Below are 23,022 nucleotides of genomic sequence, written 5' to 3' on the forward strand. Positions count from 1 at the left end.
TACCTTTTTTTTTTTTTTTTTTTTTTTTTTTGCACAGAACAAAAATTCAGGCAATTCACAAAAACACTAATACCTTTTCCTAAAAAATATTTGAAATACCATCTTGTATAATACTCTGGATTTTCCAAATGCACATCTGTCCTGTGCCATGTACCTGGAGTGTAGCCTGTATTCTGAAAAAGAATTGGGAGACAGTTCAGTCAAATGCTGCATTAAAAAAATTGAGAACGTAACAGTTGAAGAAGCCACCAAGCATGGTCAATTCACTGGAAGAATTCTAGTTGTACACCCTTTTTTCTTTTTTTCCAAAAGCCAAGAATTATTCTGAAGTGAGTTGTTGTATAGTTGAAATTAAAGCATTTTTCTTCTGTTTTTTAAATAACTGCAGTCTTCTCCCTTCATATCACTATTACAAGTAATACCTTAGCATCCCACTGAAAAGCAGATCTTTAAATGTTTAATTTGAAGACCTATGTTTTTAAAATTTAAGAGTAAATGAATAAATAAACAGATTTCTCTCCTCACAAGTTTCATTTTCTCCTTTCTTCCCAAAATATTTCTCAAGGACTCCTAACTGGAGCAGATAATGCTGTAGAAATTCAGCATGCCTCACTCCTTTTCCACTACGAGCATTCATAAGGAATAGGCCATGTCTATTTATCATGTGGTATTCACCAGTCACTCAGAGAATCTATCTATAATAAAAGATAAAGAGCTTTTGAACTGCATGAAACTGAACTGAAAATCCAATCTACAGAACACGACCCAAGAGGGAATCAATGCAGAATATCTAATTTAATGCTGCACCCAATGCTGATGCAAACTAATAACTTATGATTCATATCAGTTCATCATAAGTTTACCAAGACCTTACATACTCTTCAAGACTATGAAGTTTTCTTTCTTCAAATATTATGGTTCTATTTACAGCCAAAAATGATTTTCAAAGGAAGATAGCCTTCCCCCTCCCTTCCCCCCCCAATTAGTTAAGGAGAAATCTAAGAGTTGCTGGAGAACTTAAGGTGAATGACTCTTTCAGACTCCACTCAGCTTCTTCGTCTCATATTTAAAAATAAACATAACTGCCTAAACACATCTAGGAGAAAAAAAGAAAAAGATGCTATACCTTCATCACACCAAGGAAAAACTTACAAAAAAAAAACCCAACAAAACAAGCACAAAGGGGACACTGGTGTAACATGGTGAATTAGGGACTGCAGAGGATAAAATGAATATTTTTCTTCTAATTTCATAAGCTGAGCAAAGTATTACAAAAAAAAAAGGAAATATCATCTCTTTCCTTAAAAATTAAATTGCTGAGATTGTGTACTCCTAAACAAATACTTAAGCTAATCTTGGGGGGTAACAAACACCATTTCCCTCCTCTTGGATTCTTACATTTTCATATTATTTAACATCCTTCAAGATCACTCTCCTAGTAATTGACTGTAACTACTTCTTCCGGTTGAGAAACTGAAACTGAATTATTTTTTCAGCTTTACATATGTTTAACCACTTACCTCATCAGCGGAGCCATTTTCCACACGGAATCGTCCAGCTCTCTGAATAGCTCCATCAGCATCACTAGATATAAGCTATGAGAGAGTTTAAGATAGAGTTTCTAGTTCCAAAAATATCCATATGATCAGCAACCGAATCTTACTGGGTTTCTTTTTCTTCCAGGTGTCCTATCAAAACTCACAGGGGAATCAGCACAGCTGCTACCCATCTGACTACAGATTTGCAATGATCCAAATATAACTCTAAGGATACACGAATGGGAGAGCTATGCACTCATCTAGCAGATCCTAACCTAGTTCTTTTAGTTCTTTCCTTCCCAGTACACAGAGGCAAGTACACATAAAATCAGACACATGCATGCTTACGTTAACACATAGGCAAGCACACAGTTTTTAACTCGAATAATTGCACATGCCTTATCAAATAGAAACATAATATTTTGCAGTTTTCAACTTACAGGAGGAACCATAGATCAATTTCAATGTTTCTGAATTTTTTTGGGGGGGAGGGGGGGGGAGGGGGGGGGGAAGGTTTGAGGGATAGTGGTGTAAACAGGATATTTACATAATATTTTGTGCCCCATTAAAATGAAAGCTTCCCAAGTAAGGTTGTAAAAAGATTACATAGCACACACCTCACACAGCTGTTCTGAAGTCTCTTTTTACTACCCTTTAATTTTTCTAGTCCAGCTTAGAATAAGCATTTTCCAAACTAGATGCAATTTTTTACCTGGAAATGAAAAGGATTTGAATTCCACATTAAAAGCTGTTTAAATTAAAGGATGGGCAAACAAACTTACAAGCTCCACGGATCCATAGTGCTTCCTGCTGAACTCTCCACGTCTGCAACCAAGATCTTCAGAGACTGAGCTGGAACAGAAATGCTTCATCAGTATACACACTCAACAAGCCCTAGATCTCATGCAACCCTACACACTACCATCAACAAAAGCAATCCCTGCTGAACAAGGTTTCCAGTGCGTAAGCTTGTTATTGCAGGGAAAACTCCTTACAATGTGCACAGTGTAGCAGCCATTGCAGTCTGGCTTTCATACTACTGCCAAAAGAACAGAAATCTCTGTGTCTTGACTGTAAGCAAAATCTACTATTAAATTAAATATCTAGTCATGACGTGACCAATTTGGAATTCCAAAGTGGTTTATAAATGCAAAACTTTGCGCTTCAAACAGGACAACTGCACTATGTTCAATAAGCTATGCTCAGCATGCTGCTAAATAATTTTTTTCCAGAAATTCTTTTTTTTTTAAGACTATATACAGCAATTAAACAATTGTTTTAATTCAAAAGCGTAACAAAGGAACAGCATTGACAGGTTTTCTCCACCTATAACAAAGATAAAACTGTCATGCAAGCAAAAGGAGACACTGAATTTCACATTCAAAGTCTACATGCACTAGCATTTACCATCTTACAACATTACATCTCATTAAGCAAATCAGCATGTATTTCGCAAGCTCAAAACAGAGGGCAAACACCTCCTCTAACTATAGACACTAATCCTCCCATATTTGTAACAGAAGGCATAGTTGTACATGTTAAAGCAAAATAAATATTTAGATGCAAGTACAACAAGAATTTTGACTAATTAGTCAGTGCCAAAGCTAGCAACTCAGTCACACCATCATATTTCCAAACTTACTTTCAATTCACTCTACTGTCAGCTTTAATGGAGATCTTTTTTTTTTTTCCAATTAAAATGACTCTATTGCCTCTGAAGGCAATGAAGCCACAGTTCTGATGTCTAAGGTACACATACATTCCACAATAGCAATAAAACCAGTCGCCTATAGGAACTGAGGATAATCCACATTAGATTCGATTTTAAAAAGCTCCAAAACAATTACTCAGTTGGAAACATAATTACGTTGAAGTACTAACAGCTGAACACTAGTCCTGGAATCAAAGTTGACCTCAGATGAATGCCACAACCCAGCGTTAGGTATCATCAGTATCTGAACATTAGTAAAATACGTGCAATCATTAGTGAAATATGTATCTTGAACAAAACATCTCATTAGCAAGAGATGTAGCTTAGCTAAAGCACTACTAAAACGTACTAACCTTTCTTTGTTTAGAAGCACTGTTTCAAGGCCTATGAGTACACAAACGTACTTGACTTCTCCTTGAGCCCTGGCCAGGCTTTAGGTGAAATCCAAAGGGAGAATGAAACCAGATGTTTCCACCTAATTGTCAAGTAAACTTGGTTATTTAACAGTTTAAAAGCTGGACTCCCTTGCAGCAAATCTGGAGACCTCACCTACAAGTGGGTGCACTGCACAGAACCTCCCAGTTGCTGGAAAAGGCTCTAAATCCTGGCTGTAACCGGGGCTCCCCAGCAGCTGGGGATCTGAATAATGGTAAAGTATTAGGGCAATTGGAAATGTGTATTTCTTAATCACTATCCTCACGTAGTAACAGTTAGTTGCACTGCCTTGTTCTGTTTTATTCTTGCTGCATAATTTCATTTATTAACTCATTGTTTTAAACTTAAGTAAACACACTTCTTTAACTTGGTGTCTGAGACCTTTGTGCTTACCTCGTCCACTGGCAAAACATACATAAACACAAATATAATAACTTAAGCTTTCAGCTTTTGGTGACCTGCACAACAAACTTATTTTGAACATGAACAGTCAATAATCTTAAGTTTCCCGAGGATCACAATGAAACACCTTCCAAGAAAACAGTACAATCTCATACTGGGAATATGCACAGTAGAGAAAAGTCCGCAACAGAAAAAAAAAAGAAAAAAAGAGCTTGGATCCTTGCCCTTGCCACCAAACCAACTACATTTGACCTTACCTATGATGCACTTTTTCATAGACACAAATATTAAGGAATCTTATCTGACAGAAAATAAACACTGAAGCCTGTGGTCCAAAAAGCTTGCGCTGTAACCAAAAACAAAAACTCCTCCTTTTTCCCCACTGCAAAAAAAGAAGCAGACAAAAAGGAGAGAAAGAACTCTTTGGGCAGCTTGTACCAGTGCTCTATTATCCATACACAAAAAATGCTTCCTGATCTTTAAACAAAAGCAGCTCTCGCACTCTAAGGGGTCAAATGCATCTTGTCTTGTCATGAGATATTTGTTAGTCCACTTTTCCAACTTGTTGAAGTCTCTGGATGGCAGCACAACCCTGTGGTTTATCTGCCACTGCACAGTTGTTGTTTTTTTTTTTTTGTCACCTGCAAACTCATTGAAGGTACATTTTGCCCAGACATCCAAATCATTAATGAAGATGTCAAACACAGTTGGATTGATTCCTAGACTACTCAACTAGTCACTTGTCTCGAACTAGACTTTGCACCACTGACCACAACACTCTGGGCCCCGCCATTCAGCCAGTTTTGGTCAACATTATTGTGCACCCATCCAGCTCACACATCAAGACAGATGAAACAATCTTAAATGGAAATCAAAAAAACACCAGCTTTTTTTAGATCACAAAGCATGAACATACATAATTAAGTTCTAGTTACAGTGATCACGCACTGTAAGAACTTCACATGCAATACTTTTTTTATTTTTCCTAGACTTACTACTGTTGCTACTGGACCTGTGAATTAAACTTCTCCTGTAATAGCCCCACACTACTGCACAGAAGTTACAGCAAACAGCAGCACTTACGCCCCTCAGTCTGCAACACAGAGAAGACGGCCCAGAGCACTGCAAATCCTGAATGCACCTGTGCATGAACCACCACCTATTACAGTTAACTTTCACTTGTTGTTTTGTAGCAATAATTTACATATTTGAACCATCAAAACTGTTTTAGATGCTCTCATTTTACACATCCAATTTACAAAGTGTGTGCTTTACACTGTTTCGCACATGCATAGTCTTTCCATCATCTGAAGGGAAGAATGAAACAAACTTTACTTCAGTATGAGTTGCAGTAAAGAAAAAAATTGTAACTACTACTCCGGAGTTTTCATCTTTTCTTACAGAAGGTAACATACAAGAAATTAATTTCAAGATTAGTATCTATGCAGACAAAATAGGGACATCTGATTTTTTTTTTTCTTCCACGTAGAACATGGAGTTCTCAAGTTTAATTTCATACAGGATTAAGCCTCTTCTCACATCTTGGGGAGAATTTGGAAAGCACAGATCAGAAATTGTACTCCATGCATTAGGTTTTAAGTTCCTGCATTCTGCAACTCATGTAAAACTTGGCATATACTTCATGAAGGAAACTGAATACCTCAATTGCAATATATTTTAAGACACTAAGTATTTTACATAATATATTGACTTTTACAGAAAAGTTGGATAAATGTAGTGCTAGGATTTTCTCTGTGTACTGCTTTTGTTCTGTACAATTCATTTTTGAGGCTAAGTGTGCTTGGAAATTACTGTAAAAGCAATTTTAATCAACAAGCATTTGCCGCTGTCAGTAATGGTGGTAGATGAGCAGACTTTGCTGTTGCTGACCTTTGAAATTCTAAGTTCAGTCTCTGACTAAGTGAAGAAATACACAGATTCATAGAATGGTTTGGGTTGGAATGGACCTTTAACATCATCTAATTTCTACAGCAGAGGGGTTGGCAGGGATACCTTCCGCTAGACCAAGTTGCTCAGAGCCCCATCCAGCCTGGCCTTGAATGCTTCCAGGGTGCGGGCACCTACAACATCTCTGGGCAACCTGTTCCAGTGTCTCACCACCCTCACGGTAAAGAATTTATAACCAACATCTCACTCAAATCTACCCTCTGCCAGTTTAAAATCATTTCCCCTCATCCTGTCACCAAGCGAAAAAAGAAAAACCAGTAAGAGTCACTAACACAGTAAATCTTGTCAAGTTTTGGGGAAGCCTAGCAGTGAGGAAACTGTTTTATGGGGCTGACCTAATTCCAGACACAACACAAATTCCAAAGTCACCACAAAGGGAATCACCAGTCTACTGTGCTTTCAATAACATCATCCACACCTGGGTAATTTTCAGAGAGTTTCATAAATTGTGATAGGTCCACAAAACAGAAAAAAAAAGTAAGCTGAGTTTATAAAATTGAACTCCTTCCTGCCTTAGTAAAAGCTAATCTCAAAGTGGATGAAAGTAGAGAAAAGTGTCATCGTATGAATTATCTGAAGAATAAAATTGGAGAATTATGATGGCATTTTACAGCTATCTGCATACCCACAAACTAAATCCTATACTTCGGCAGACTTAAAGTTGAACTCCTCTCACAGCATATTAATTCTGTGAAGATAATATGGTCAGATGCTAACTAAAAGCTTCAGAAGTAAAATACAAAGTGTTATTCAAAAATAAACATTGTACAACAAGAAAATTGTTACAGGTATATAACAGAGGAGTACACTAAGGTAACAAAAGCATAGGTTATCAAAGCAAAGGAGGGCATGACTTCAAAACAGTTAATTTAGAAATACAAAAATGTAAAATAGATATTAACATATATGCCTGGTAGCCCATAATAAAGAGCCTGGGAAATAACAGTCTCAGTATGGTTATTGGAATTTTTTATTTTTAATTTTTTTTCCATTTCCACGATAACAACAAGTTGATTGTATTATTAAGGGTACTATCCAAGTGCCTTTTGAACACCAACAGACATGGAACATTAATGACCTCACTAAGAAGCCCGTTACAGTGCCTGATCACTCTCACAGTAAAGAGATTTATTCAAGTATCCAGTCTAAACCTCTAACGGCACAGTTTTGTGCCACTGCTATGGTTACCAGGAAGAACAGATCGTCACCTCACTCTCTGCTTCCACTCCTCAGGATGTTTTAAAGAGCAATGGAAGTAACTTCTTAGTTCTTAGTAGCCTTCTTTTCTCCAGACTAGACAACCTGAGTGTTCTCTGTCTGTCCTCACAGCACACAACTTCCAGCCCTTTTATCAGCTTTGTTGCCCTTCTCTGGATGCATTCAATTATCTTAACAGTCTTTTTTCTACTTTGTGGAGCCCAGAACTGAACTCCACGTTCAAGGTGAAGCCGCACCAATATTAAAATACAGTGGGAGAATCATCCCTTTTCACCAGCTGTCTCTGCTGCATTTAATCTTAAAATGCAGTTTGCTCTTTTGGCTCCCAGTGTACACCACTGACTCATGTTGTGCCCACTGACAATCAGCAACCCCAGATCTCTTTTGCAGAGCTGCTCTCTAGCCACCCATTTCCCAGTCTGCGACTGGCATTACTTCACCTAGCATTTATCTTTGTTGAATATCGTGCCAGTGCTGATTGCCAATGCTCCAACATACCTAGAACCCAAGAAGGCCTCCCATACTTCTAGGGAGTAAACAGCACCTTTCAGTTTAATATCATCACTAACTAACTAACTAAGGGTGCATTCAACTCCTGTTTGCTCAATATACTTATTTTAAGGGTTGCAAATAAATTCTGTAACAGTCTGAGGAAACAAAAGATGCACTTTTTTTCAAACAGCTTTCAGACAGGATCAAAAAGAACTCTTCATGCTCACCACCACATACATTGTCATGCAAGTCAGTAACAGTTATCCATCAGTGCTTTTGCAATAATAGTCGTATCCTTCTGCATCCTGATTCAAAATGGCTAAAACATGTATAACTTTCACACACTATCCTTTTCACATCAGAATTATACCTGAAAGGTAGTCTTTGGTACTCATCAACCCAACTGCTTCCTACCATACTTCATATTAAGCAATTAGAAGCAGAATCTTGCACTAACATAAATGCTAAATAGACAACCTTGGCAAAGCTAAGCACCTTAATTTATGAAAAGACAAAATATAGATTATCATGTTATTTGCATAACTGCACATATTCCACAGTGAATTCCAGTGTGCACGTTCTTCAGCTTTCCATTCTTGGTTACTAGAGATTTTTCTCATCAACTCTCCGACTTCTCATATCATCTCATTTAAAAAATATGCTGTAGTTACTATTAGCTTTTCTTACTAATTTTCTTCAGTATAGATTACATCCTTCCTCTGTCTCGACCTGATCTATGCTAGAAAAATACTTTGTTCCAGTTATGCCAGTTTCAAATATAGCTATTGTTGTATTAGGGCAAATACAGCCAGCACTGAAATATATGCTAGCTTCCCTGTGGCTCAGACTTATTTGCCTTAATAAGTTAGTTTACTTATATCGCCATGCGTTTTAATACACATGAGAAACAAGAAATCAAACAAAACAGTTTAAACACATTTGTGCAGTGCATACAGCAAACTCTATTTCCCTCTCTCACTTGTTTATAAACAAAGGTTTTGTATCCTAACAGATGAGGAAGAGGAAAGAGGACAAGCTTTCCGCTCATTTCATCAGAAACTCCTACAAACTTTAACAGTCTGAAAGCCAAAAGGCAAAGCAAGTTTTCATATATTCTGTAACCCACACTTAAAAGGCATGTATTTTTACCACTCAAGCATCAAGTGCCTTGCATCTTAGGACTTTGACACCTGAAAGCACTTTACATGGAGGAGGTTTGGGGGGAGGAGATGCGACAGAAAAAGGTGAGCTTGCATGTTACAACTACCTGATAACAAAGTCACAGCTTGCATGCCCTCTTTGACTCTCCTGTCTCCTTACTTACACGTCTTTACCTCCCAGCCCTTCGACATATCGTACTGGTTAATCCATTTTCATTGAAGAGGCGGGCACAGACATAAGCATGCGAAATAACTGGCCCGCGGGCGTCCCGTCCGGCTCCGCTCACGCCACCAGCAGCAACCCCAGAGGAAGTGGCCGAGTCCCGGGGCTCGCAGCGCTCCGCTGAGTGCCAGCCGGGAGCCTGCAGCACTATTCCTCGAAAGCCCGTCAGCCCCCATCCCCAGGCCCCCCGCACAGTACGAACACAACACCGCCTCTCCGCCATCGGCAGCGCGGGCCCTCGGAACGCCGCGCCCCGCCCGAGCCGCCTCTTTGGCTCCAGTACCGCTGAGTAAGGCCGAGGAAACGGGTGGACACCGCCTCTGCGCTGCTCAGCTCCATGCAGGCGGCGAGGCCGGGACCTCACCGCTCCAGCGTCGCGTCTCGCTCGAGAGAGACGACGAGATCTCCTCTCACACATCCCGCTGCCCGGACGCACAGGCGCCTCGCGCGCGCGCCCGCTATGCTGCGCGAGCTGCTCAGACTCCGCGCTGCTGGTCGCGCCGCCGCGAAGACCGCCGGGAGCTGTAGTCCTAATCGGAGGCGAGCGGCCCGCCCTTCGCAGCGAGAGGTGCGGTGCGAGAAACACGGGCCCTGCTGTCGGCCAAGCACTGGCAGTTCGGCAGCTGCCGTCTCAGGTCCACACAGGAGAAGCTTTATCTATTCGCTCAGCCTCTCACATAGAAATGTCTGCTGTTATAGAGAAGCATATCGCTGTCCCCAAGTAATACCCAATGTCTGAAAGTCAGAGGAAGAATCGTAAGCTGCAGGCATCCAACGACTGCGTCTAAGTGATATGATATGAATATGATGCTCAATGAACAAAATTTAAATAATTGTTTTCATTTTACTCCAGGGCCAAAAAAGAGTAAGAATTCCCTGTGTGGGATACTTCTGGAGTAACATCTCTTCATGCTTTCTCCTGCACACTGCTTTTTCCTTCATATATGTAGATAATTGTAGCATGTCATAGTTCAGACAGAAATAATGACATCAAATTTAAAATAACATTTACCAACTTAGGAAATAATCTCACCTCATTAGATACACTATTTTGATTTTACTATTCATGTTTGGACAGGAGAGTCACCACCCAAACTAATCTTCAAAGCCAGCAAGAATCTGCACTTTAGTGGCTACAACTTTTTAAAAATTAAAACTTATGTCTACAAGCAAGACATTACAGGAAGATAAATGGCTAAGTACTGTAAACAATGCTTTGCATTTAGTTGTTAACTAAAGTATCACTAAATGTTACTTTTGTTATTGAAGGATTATCACCTGTGTATGGGAAAGATCTTCCAGTTTTAGAAGTCAATGGAAAAAATTGTTTTTAGCCTTATAAAATAACGCCTTGTAAAGAATACCTTAATTTTTTTGCAGACTACATGTACGGAAGTTAGTTACATTATAACTTAAATTTCATAACACAAATCCAACCAGTAACCACAAACAGGTTTATTGCAAACCAGTATTTATATATTCTACATGCCAACAGAAATTAATTTTCACCAAATAACACTTGAAACTCAAGGCTGACTGCTGGTATATCAAAGCATCCTAATGAACAAGAATATACACTGCCAGTAAAACAGCTTCAAGGTAGCTTCTATACTAGAGAAACAAAACTCTGTACTGAAAAAAATAACATCAACCCTACTCAACATTTTGTACTAAACCACAATTTTCCTTCTTCCTGAGTATCTCCATTGCTTTACAAGTTTGCCATAAACAAGATTTCACATCTCGTGCTCCTTCAGAAGAATGTACTTCTATAGAAATAATGACACACAACATTACTTAAATTATTTTACTTTCACTGCAAAGAAGTTGTCATTTACCCTATTCCTCTTTCCTTCTGCACAACACATATAAAATAGTTAAAATGAACGCATGCATTCACTCAAATATTTGCTTTGTGGTACCTCCCTGTCATCCTAAAATGAAAATATCAACATTTTAAACACAATCACCTCTGTTTTAAACAGAATAGAAAGGAACCTTGCCTCTGCATGGACTCTAGAAATTATAACACTATGGAAGATTCTCACTTTAACTCTTCAAACTAGTTTTTTTTTGTTAATCAATACCTTTCTAAGTAGTCTCCTGAAAGCCTGAGTCTGTGAAATGTGCATGAAATTCAACAGCACTTAAAAATTCCAGCTAGGATAGAATCCAAACACAGACGCTCTGAATGAAAAAGATCAGCACATCAGATTTCTGTATTATGCCATCACTTCAATGATTTTTTGACTCAAAGTGTAATAAATCTTAAACATCAAAAAAACTCATTACTTTCTGTTTAATTTCCATAGTTTCCTTAATCTAATTCTGCCTTTGTAATAGCATTCCATTTTGTATGATTTACATAAAGACCAATAAAGGGCTTAATTCACCAGATTCGTGATACCTGTAGTCTCAGCAACTTCAAATTGTGCTATACTTCTCTTAAAATAAAGACTCCTCATTATTTTTATTAAGGCCATGTGAAACAAGTCTTCCTAACAAAATTCTGACTCAGCATCTTGCAGACAGGGAATATACTTTGGAAGCTATCACAGACTCTTAGAAATGAATATGGGAGATGCTCCAGGCCCTTAATAAATAAATATTAAAATTTCTACTTAGAAGTAAGGAAAGAGAAGTACTATAATAACATCCTCTGAAGTGTAGCCTTCACTTTCAACACCAAACAGAAAGGCACATTCTCTGTAGCTGACAGAGAATTTAGTATTCTAGACCAGAAAGCTCTTTTAGGAAAAAAAAAAAAAAAAAAAAAGTGCTTTTGCAATTGCACAGCTGATGCAATAAGGGATGCAGATCCAAACAAAACCCAGTAAATCAAAGAAATCCTAATCCATGATGCTTGTTTTTTAAATAGATAATTAAATTTCAACACGGGGGTAAGCTTTCATTCATTTTTTTAAGAAGGCTAATAAACAAAGCGTGTAGCTTATGGAAGGGAAAAATAAAAGACCACTAAACTGTATTTTCTTCTGGGGGGGGGGGGAAAAACAAAGAACACATTATCTTTCATAAGTAGAACAAAAGTAATTATCTTCTCAAATGCTTTGGAAAATTCACATAATAAACTCCATTTTTAAGAAAACAGTAATTTTAAGAAAACAATGAAATATATTCATTTTAAAAACATCCTAAATTTTCCAAATGGTAAAAGTCATTTATGCATTTCAAACGACACTTTTGCAATATGTAAAGAAAAATAAAAAGACTCTCTTTTCCTGCAGGCAAGCGTTTCTTATGTCTCTGAGAATATGTACGCAACTGAATATATTTTGTATATATATACATATATTCATGTTATCAGTTGGAAGCACAGCTTAATCAAAGCCTCTCTGGTTCACCCACAGACCTCATTCGGGATAGATCTTCTCTTTGTTGGTTTATTTTAAACCCATACCCGAAGCCACTTTCTCTCTCGTCTCACGCTTCAGGGTCATCACGAAGTCGGGAAGGCCGCTGCCGATTAGCAGTGAGCACGCGCAGCTTGTCTGCCCCTTTCGGGCAACAACTGCCGTCACCCGCCTGCCTGGCCGCCCTCAGGCAGCTCCATCACAGGGTCGCCCGGCCGCGCCGCGCCCGCGGCCCGCCCACAGCCCGCGCTACCGGAATGGCAGCCGCTGACAGGTAGTTACCAGAGGACTCTGAGAGGCGCCGGGCACCAGCAGCAACTGGCGGTGAAGTTGCCCTGCGCATCTGACAACGGCATCAGGACAAACCTGCGCCGCGGCGCCCCAGCGCTCCCTGCTCGGGCGGGCCAGGCGAGCGCGCGGCCACGGAGACCAGGGGCGGAGGCCGCGCGGCGGTGTGGCGCTCGGCAGCCCAGGGCCTTTCCGCCGCGCACCATGGCGCAGGCTGCCGAGCCCAGGTCCTAGAGCCCGCGGGTCTCTAGCGCCGGCCGCAAAGGGAGCTGGCGTTGTATGAATGGAACCCCAGCGAAGACCCGCAAACCCCGGCGGCCTTTGCTTTACTCAGGTTTGGGCTCTGGCCCCACCTCTCAGACTTCACCAAGGGAATTGTCTCCCTCCCAGTCTGACCCGCCCTACAATCTGCTTCTATGCTCCCGTATCCCAGTGAGAGATCAAAGGCATGAGGGGATGCATTACAGCCCGACTGGATAGCCCTCTTGTAGGCAGTATTTTCTTCATGAATACTGAAATCCTGACGAGCAACGTTTGAGAAACATTAAGGAAGATAAAAAATAGGCCAAAGCAAGGAAAACACTCGGGGAAAGCAAGGGTAGCGCAATGGACAAATCTATGCCAAGCCAGTGGGATACCATAAAGTAATGAGCTCTGGGGAAAGCAGAGCATGCCACACTACATAATGAATGTGCACTTGAGTTTATGTTTTGCTGTTACCTATCTGAGCTACTAGCAGGCAGCAAAGTTGAGTTTCAGGGCATTCTAGGAAATTCAGCCTTCCTGCTGATTTCAAGGCAAGACGGAAAACTGTTCTTGCAGTCCTTCTGCCGCCCGGGAGCAACGTGCTTCTCCAGTGCCACCTGCATTTAATAGGCAATGCAATACTGAAGGGACTGTGCAGCATGCACAGGGTAGCACTTCTTTTACACTACCCTAACTCTACATTACGATTATGATTAGCATAACATTAGCACTGAGGTTAGAGTTACCCTTAGGATTGCAATTACTACCAGTGCTATTTCTACAGTGACTTTTCTGGATAATTTTCAGGGATTTTTTAGGGTAAGGCTTATTAGAATTACTGTTAGGGTCATTAGGGCTGTGATTAATGTTACTTTTAGGGTTAAGATTATGGTTATGTTAATGATTGTTTTTTGAATTATGATTAGGGTTAAGGTTACTTTTACTATAAACTTTTAGCATGATTTTTATTGTTACACTTGGACACTTAAATATTATTTTAGTGTCAGGGTAAAGGTTAGGATTATTGTTACACTGGGTATTAATACAGTTATCTTTACAGCTCCTATGGGGATTGAGGTCTGGGCCAAGTGTTGGATCTGAGAGACAGGATGTCTCAGGAAGAGAGACAAACAAACTATGCACTCAGAGCAGCACAGAGGTTTATGAGTGCTATTCAGTACACACACCCTCACACACACAAAAGTAATCCATTTTAGATAATCCCAGTAAGCGGCAAGCAGGCCAAGCAACTGCACTACAACTTACCGACCCTTTAGAGACAGCAAACCACTGAAAAGGAGAAGGAACATACCAGCAGTGGATGCAATAGGCAGAGCCAGCAAGGCCTCCCCTGCTTCAGAGTGCATGTCTCCTCTCTACCCCTCTGCAACTGCTCTCCTACTTCAATTCTCCTTAGAGTCTGCAGGGTTTGTTCCACTTGCACTCTGTACCTGTGTGGCCAGCACATGAAACAGAAGCAAAAATGAGATACCCTCACCTCCACTGCCAACCCTTAAGTGAGGGATCCACTTCTTCTGGTCCCTCAGTCCATTGCATTGCATACACCTGAGCTCACCTGGGCTGGCCCTGCCTTCCCACCAGGTGCTCAATCACTGTTTCAGTCTGTGACTTTGCACTTTCACTATATGGAAGAAGAAGATGTAAAGACAGAATATGCTTTTTAAAAATTTATTATTATTATTATTATTATTATTATTTAACCGAAATCACCTATCTTGAAACTTAAAATGTTGAAATCCTTCAGGAGATTGCTCACAAATCACAACACAAATGGAGACAACAAAAGAAAAACATAGTTCTGCTGCTACCCATATTTCTTAACTTTAACTTAGGCTTCCAGAAGAAATTATATCTGAAGTTCATCCAAAGATGATTTCTGAATTTAATTAAGAAAATAATCCTTATGATACACAATGTTCATATACTAGAAAAAAAAATAAGCCATATCTACTGATAGAAAAGTTCAGCTGCAAATCAAACTACAAGACCACATGCACATCTTACATCACTTAATTTGCATTAAACTAATACATGTAGTCATCTGATGTCACCCTACCTTTCTGCTTGTCACATGATCTTAACAAAATGCCTTATTTATTGATGAATTTTAATAGAAGGTGTGAAGTACTTACTGATATTCCAGTAAGCTGGATGTTTAAGTATGTGAAGAGGAAAGAATCTGTGGTTCAAATAAAAGGCACTCAGATGTATTTTGATACTGCACAAACAGGCACAAAGTAGGTGGATGCAAGTTGTCCAAGGAAAAACATATCCCAACTTGGATGAATTAGAAATTGATTTAGAAAGAACACTTCTTACACATCATGCACAAGGCCAAATAAAATGCAGATTTTAGTGATTTACAGCATTCAACAACTATCTCAAGAGGTACTAACTGCTAAACGGCTAAAATACAATGATGCAGCAACAGACCGACCGGCAAAACTCAACATCCAGTAACTACTCCCTCGCAGTGCATCTTTGCCAGCAACCCCTGCTTTCACAAGCCGAGGGCTCTGCCGGCCACGACGGACCCACGGGCTGAGAACAGCACGCTTTCTATCCGCGCCTCTTCCCCGGGAAGGAGGGTCGCGCGCCGCGCACATCGTCCCAGGACACGCCCCGCTCAGCGACGGGCGATGGACGGTGGCTGGGGCGCTGCTTCGCGGCGGGTTACGCCGCTTCCCCTGGCACTTAGCACAGGTTTCCTGGATTTGGATAAGTTTTCCTTGATTTTCATCACCTTTTTTTTTCTTCTTTTCTTTCCCCCCACGCTTCCTCTTCTAACTTTGTGTTTTTCCCGTGAAGGAGAACGGACCGCCAAGGAGTGCCGCAGGTTTGCGTCAATCCCGTCGGAGAAATAGTTTCCGCGGTCTCTGCTGCCACCGTATGACCATTCCGCGGAACTGCGGCCGTCTCTGATGCCTCAACCATGCGGAAATGGCTTAAGTACGTTCTCGTCGCTCTACGCAGCTAATCCGCCAATCGTTACTATGCTTAGTCCTCCAGGCAAGAGTGCGCATGCGCCCTGAAACGTATAGCAGGCACCCGCGTATACAAGCCATTGAGATGCGGGCGAGCACTGAGTTACTGGACTGCCGACCCAGCGATATTCTCCTTGCTTCCAAGTCAAAATGCCCATTGTCTTTTTCCTTGAGGAGTTTTGCAGCCGTGCCCATCCCGGGAACAAAACGGTTTTGCTCCCAGTGGCCCCTGCGCCCTTCGTGGAACTACATTGGCTCACCATTGCGCATGACCATTAGATGCCCGCCAGCAGCAGGGAATACAGCACGTGTAGTGAAGTGCTGGGAATAGCGCATGCGTAGTCATGAGATAGGAGAAGACCATGGGTAGTGCTATAACAGAAGGGCGCATGCGTAGTGCTGCTACAGATATAAAGTGCATGCATACAGCTGCTCCAGGCACTTTGAATGCATAGCTCTGTGTAAAACATCAAGTGCATGCATAGTAAACTACTATGGTAATAGCACATGCATCCTGCAGTGATGTGCATTGAAACTGGCGCGTGCATACTGATGAGCCCAGACTAGCGCATACATAGTGCTGTGTCACGCTTGCACGTGAGTATTGACAACATAAACGCATACATACAATTATGCTGGCAGACGCACATGTGTAGAAAGTGTGAGTCAGTAACGGCACGTGTGGTAACATGACAGAATAAGCGCATGCGTCCTGTGCCTGAACTGGCACATGTGTAATGCTTTGTCAACAGTAGTGCATACTTTGTACTTTGGGCATAGGCTTTTTGGCTGTTTTGGGGATATGGGGCTGTCTGGGGGTCCATGAAGCTTACACTGAGGTATGGTGCAATGGATCATACTGTTCTGGGTCTGAATTTGGGGCATTTGGGCTTTTTGTTATCATAGTTGAGGGGTCTGCTTATGTGGTTTGCAGTGTGGGTTCCTGGTTACAGCCCACATCCAGATGGGATGTGATTCAGACTTCACATCTGGTACCCAAAACGCCCCCCATTCCACAAACCCCATGCCTGTCCCCCCCCCCATCCCATCCCATTTCCGGGCCCCAACCACCAAATCCAGACCCTACACCTACGCCTTTCCCCCTGCCCCACCCCTGTCCTGAAACATGAATCTGAACGCGGAGATGGAATTGGGGTTCAGGAAAGGATGTGGAGCACAAGTTTGTGGTGTGAAGCCCAGGGTCTAGAATGCACGGTTTGGGGCATGGGGCCCAGATGTCAAATTATAGGGTAGGGGATCCATTTGGTGCCTTGATTTGAAGTTTGGAGACAGGTTTGGGTCTGAGATGGGGGGTTTGGGGCCAGGTGCAGGGATTGGGGCAGAGGTGTGGAAACAATTGTGGGGATTGGGGTGACCAGGTTCTCAGCTGTTCCACACATTTTGGCAGGAGGTGGAGGATACAACAGCATTGCTTCTGCATCATCATGGTGATGGCAGTGTTCCATGGGCAAGGGCTGCTGCAGCAGCACTGGTGAGTGTGAACTGCAGCCCCATAGCACCCTATACCCTACACCGACTCCCACACTCCATAGTGACCCCTAGCCCCACCTCAGCCACCACGGCCAACAGCCCCTCCCCAGCCCAGCTTCACCACATGGGAGTGGGCAACAGCGAGCTGTGGGGCTCACCCTACAAATGTCAGGCAACTAAGCTAGTGGCCAGTGTGTGGGGCAGGACAACAAAGGCAGTGAGGTTGCGGTGGAGGACAGCATGCAGTGGAGAGCAGAACTGTCTGCACCTGGAACAGAATTTGGGGCGAGGGGACAGTGAGGGGGGGAATTGTGGGGGGGAAGCTGGGGAATCAGTGGGGTAAATCAAATAAGAGCTGAGATCAACTGAGTTAAATCCAGTTGGCATCCAGTCATAGGTGGTATCTGGGCACTGGAGCCACTCCTATTTAACATCTTTATTAATGATTTTGATGAGGGGATTGAGTGCAACCTCACTAAGTTCACAGATGATGCCAAGTTGTGAGGGAGTGTTGATCTGTTGGAGGGTAAAAAAAAGCACTACAGCGGGAGCTGAACAGACTGGATCAATGGGCTGAGGCAAACTGCTTGAGTTTCAGTAGGGCCAAATGTCAGGTTCCGCATTTTGATCACAGCAACCACAGGCAACCCTACACCCTTGGCTGGAAAGCTGCCTAATGGAAAGGGACCTTGGTGTACTGGTGGACAGCCAGCTGAATATGAGCCAGCAGCATACCCAGGTGGTCAAAAAGGCCAATGGCATCCTGGCTTGGATCAGGAACGGTGTGTGGAGCAGCACTAGGGAAAGTTATCCTGTTTCTGTACTCAATCCTGGTGAGGCCCCATCTAGAGAGCTGTGTTCAGTTTTGGGCACCTCAGAGGGATTTTGAGGTGCTGGAGCAAAAAGAAGGGCAACAAGGCTTGCTTCACAAGACCTTCAGGCTTGGAGAATATGCCCTATGATTCTAAGTGAAGGAACTGGGGCTGTTTGGTCTGAGGAAGAAGAGGCTGAGGGGAGATCTGATTGCTCTCTTCTATGAAAGGTGATTGCAGTGAGAGCAAGGTTGCTCTATTCTCACTGGTGACAGGACAAGGGTCTTTTCCAACTTGTGCAGTTCTATGATTTTAAGTGGGATCAGCGGGGCTAGGGATCAGTGAGGGAAGTCTGTGAGATCAGTGAGGCAGGGGGCCATGGGGGGCTGCACCTGGTAGTGGTGCCCCAGCAATGCAGGACTGTCTTGAGGTGAAGTTAAGGCATGAGGTGGAGACTTCGAGCTTGGAGGGATGGGGGGGTCCATGTGGGCCACAGGGGTGTTCCCATTCCAGGGACCCCTTTGGGGACTGTGGCGTGCAGGGGAATCCAGGAGTGTTCTCACACCTCATCAGGTGGCCACCATCCCCACCCTGTAGTGCATGGGGATGCTCTGTGTCACCATGTTGTCACCCAGCATTTCTGGAGCTTCACTGGGGCTGTGGGGACAAGCAGCCAGGTCACCTCCAGCATCACCCCAGCAATGACACCCCCCAGCAATACCCCCAACATCACCCCAGCATCACTCCTTGATATCAACCCCAGTGATCCCCCATCACCACCCAACAATGACACCCCCCCCCCCCCACACACACACACCATGTCAGCCCCACAATGTGACCCCAGTATCACCCTGAAGGTACACCCCAACATCATTCCCCACAGTCACGCCTCATATCAGCCCAGTGTCACTCCACACCACCTGCCCACAATGTCCCCCCCAAGTGATACCCAATACCACCCACCAACATCACTCATGACAACCCGAAAATGTCCCCCCCATGTCACGGCAGTATCACCTTTCAGCATCCTCTGAACAATGTCACTCCATGATGTCATCCCCTAGAGATACCCCAACAATAAATATCCCCCCAATGTCACTCTAGCATCACCCTGCAGCATCTCTGCCAAATATTAATCCAGTGTCACCTCAACATCATTCCTGCGTGTCTCCTGCAGCATCACTCCAACAATGTCATCCCCAGTAATAGCCCGACATCACTCCAGTATCACCCCCAATATCACTCCCTGTTGAAAGCCCCAAGTGACACTAACATCACCCCCCCAGCTTTACTCCCTATTATTATCCAAGGTCATCCCAACGTCACCCAGTGCAACCCCCCAACATCACCACCCAGCATCACTCCCTGAGGTCACCCCAGTGATACCCCATCGCTCCTAACATCACCCTAGTGCCACCCCAACATCAGCACCTCCTAACAATTGTTACTGCTTAATATCACCAGTATCACCTTTAACATCCCTCCAGCACGGCTGTCACTCCAGTATCTCCCCTCAAGCATCACTCCTTGATATAAAATCCAACCAATACCCAACATCACTCCCAGCGTCATCACCTCTCAGCATCACTCCCTGATGTTACCCCTCAGTAACACCCCAACATCACCCTCCAACATCCCTTCCCAGTGTCACCACTGCAACAGCATCACCCCTTGATGTCAAACCCCAGTGAACCCCCATCAGCCCCCCACATCACTCCCTAGCATCACCCCAGTGTCACCATAATCCCCATAAACAGGAAGCAGAACCCCTAGAAGTGCACTATTACTATCCAACCCCAGAAAGACAGCAAACTGCCGAAAAGACAGAGAAGGAACATGCCAGCAGAGGATGCAACAGGCAGCATCAGCAGGGCGTCCCCTGCTTCAAAGAGCACTTTGTCTTTCATCCCCACTGCAGCTTCTCTCCTTCTTTGGTTTTCCCTGGGTCTGCAGGGTTTGTTCCATTGCACGCTGTACCAGCATGGCCAACACATGGTACAGAGCCCAAATAGAAGAGAACCCCTGACAACCTTGCCTCCAACAACCAACCTCAGCCCCAGCAAACAACTTTGCCCCCCAACACCCCCTCACCTCCTTGTCACTCCCTAATATCCCCCTCAGTATCTTCCCAACAATGTCACAGCCCAGCATCACTCCCCAACATGATTCCAGCATCCCCACCCCCATCACCCCAACAGTGTCCTCCCCAGTGATACCCCACCATCACCACAGTGCCATCCCCACAGCATCACCTCTACAATGAGCTGGAAAACACAGCAGCGATAGTTGAGCAGCTAAGCCCTAGGTTGCAGCAAACAAAGGTCAGCTCTAGCACAGCATCAGTGAGCACACTCCCAAAGGAAACAAAACTGCTCTACATTGGAAAGCCTCAAGTTGGCAGAAACCACAGTAAAAGCCCTGTTCTTCCACTGCCAGCCCTTAAATGGGGGCTGGGAAGGAGTGGATCCTGGCTCCACCCCTTCATCACTCAGCAACATTGCATGCACCTGAGCTCCTCTGGATCAGCCCTGCCTTCCCACCAGGTTCTCCATCTCTGCTTCAAGCCGTGACTTAGCATTGCCACTACACTCTCACCATCACTCTAACAGTGTCACCCCAGTGTTATCCCCCAACAATGTCACGCCAGCATCACTCCCTGCTGTCACCCATCTTCACCCCCCACTGTCACTCTCTGTTATCACCTCAACTTCACCCCTGGTGTCACCCCATAGGATAACTCCAAAATCACTCCTGCTCTCCCCCCACGCTGTCCCTCTGTCCCTCCATCCCTTGCTCTACACCCACCTGTCCCACCATGTCCCCTTGTGCCCAGCTGCTGGCATTACCCCCCAGCTGCAGTGTAGTGCCCCGTAAGTGGTTATGTGTCACCTCTACTGTCACCTCCACCAACACGTATGGGGAAAGCTCAGCCCCGTGTCCCCCATGTCACCCTCAGTGTCCCCTCTGTGTCCCCTCTGCATTGCCGTGTCCCCTCCATGTTCTCATGTACCCTCTGTGTGCCCATACCCCACCCATTTCTCTGTGTCCTCCGTCTCCTCCACATCTCCATATCCCCTTCATGTCTCCGTGTCCCAGTGCCCCCCATCTCCTTGTCCCATCTGTGTCCCTATGTCCCCTCTGTGTCCCCACGTCCCCCCCATGTCTCTATGTCCCCATGTCCCCCCATGTCCCCATGCTTTCAATGTGGTGCAGCACAGGGTGGCTCACGTGACACAACAGTGTCCCTGCCGCTGTCACCATTGCTATTCCTGCCACTGTTCCCACTGTCACCAGTGCTGCTGCTGCCTCCCGGCAGCTGATGGGCACCAGGGATGTGCTCTGGGGGGATGTGGGGACACCAGGGATATTATGGGGACATTGTAAGGGGATTGGGGGACACTGGGGGGACACTAGGGATGTTGGGGGCACTGGGGGGACACTGACGTCTTTGAGGACTGGGGACATTGTGTGGACATGGGGACAGGTGCCCCCACTGCAGTGGCCCTGGCTCTGCGGAACACCATCTCCAGGCAGCGCCAGATGGTGACGGTGGCATTGTGCGTGACCTCACCGTGGTTGTGCACTACCAGCACTGCGGTCACATTGGCCACATGGCTGCCCAGCAGTGTGGCACCGGGCATCACCGGTACTGCCAGCTCAGGATGCTCGTCTGCCCCACAGCGCTTCTCAAATGGCACCTGCGGTGGCACCGGCACATCCTGGCCCAGCCTGTTACCTCCATGTGTCACATCACCATCACACCCCAGAGTGCGCTGAGGAGCTGGGAGTGGGCTCGATGATGTCTCTGGAGCTGCTCGCTGCATACTCCATAGGTCTGGGACACGTCCAGGTGTCTCTAGAGCCCACTGTGGGGCCATGAAAGAGTTCTGGGGCATACAGGGGGCACTGGGTTCCACAGGACTGAACTGACATGTGGCTGCTTGCCAAGTAGCTGTTATGTTGGCAGTGTTTGGGACAGCAGCTCCTAGCAGGGCTGTGTAACCATTCAGACACCGATAATCTATTGTTAATCTTCACCTTCCATCTGGTTTCGAAACTAGACGGACGGGTGAGTTATATGGGGAGTGTGTTCCGGAAATGTTTTTTCTCCAAATCTGCGATGACTTCAGAAATCCCACATCATGCTACAGCAGAAATGGGGTGCTGCAGTACATCAGTGATCTCTGATTCCAGGAGCACAGGGGCTGCACGAAGTATATACACGCTGCAGGCACCCTACTTCTTTGGGGTTTGGGGTTGAAACTTGAGGATGTCAAATCCTGAATTGTTCTCACAATGGTCTTTAATCGCAAAGAAAGTAGGCGACACGTTTCTCACTGGAGAGCTGTAAGCTGTCCCCTCTAGTTTGGCAGACAGCGTTCGCTCCGATCACACCGGTAATCTCAACTCTGCCATCCAGGCTGCACACACAGCTTTTCAGCATCTTGCTGTATCAGTACTGAAATTTGTGTGCTGTATCATACTGAAATTTGTGCTCCCCTATCTATTAGAAATTTTACTGAATGCTTTTGAGGACAGACTTCAATCAAAATATGCATGCCATTGTTTCTCATCCTTTGATCAAACTCCCTTGCCGGACAGGCAGATCCAATCACCTGCTTGTAATTAGTCTTTTTTTGTTGTTGTTTACGGTCTGAAGCA

The 23,022-nt window shown here is 44.2% G+C and overlaps 1 protein-coding gene across 12 annotated transcripts in view; it reads right to left on the minus strand.

Moving 5' to 3' along the window:
• Positions 1-12,889, minus strand: part of GARNL3 (GTPase activating Rap/RanGAP domain like 3) — a 41,062-nt gene extending 28,173 nt beyond the window's left edge. For 8 of the 12 annotated variants that reach the window (XM_048966236.1, XM_048966230.1, XM_048966235.1 and 5 more), the window contains exons 1-4: positions 12,801-12,889; positions 2,321-2,390; positions 1,521-1,595; positions 74-173 (exon numbers count right to left, since the gene is read on the minus strand). In XM_048966236.1, the coding sequence (XP_048822193.1) occupies positions 74-173; positions 1,521-1,595; positions 2,321-2,390; positions 12,801-12,874 (319 nt within the window). In that variant the 5' untranslated portion in view covers positions 12,875-12,889. Of the gene's footprint in view, positions 1-73; positions 174-1,520; positions 1,596-2,320; positions 2,391-9,430; positions 9,650-12,517; positions 12,732-12,800 lie in introns of those variants that run through there. The other 4 variants (XM_048966229.1, XM_048966237.1, XM_048966232.1 and 1 more) reach the window with 3 other exon arrangements.
• Between the last annotated feature and the right edge of the window lie 10,133 nt (positions 12,890-23,022).

Source organism: Lagopus muta, chromosome 19, assembly GCF_023343835.1.
Source record: "Lagopus muta isolate bLagMut1 chromosome 19, bLagMut1 primary, whole genome shotgun sequence".
NCBI lineage: Eukaryota > Metazoa > Chordata > Aves > Galliformes > Phasianidae > Lagopus > Lagopus muta.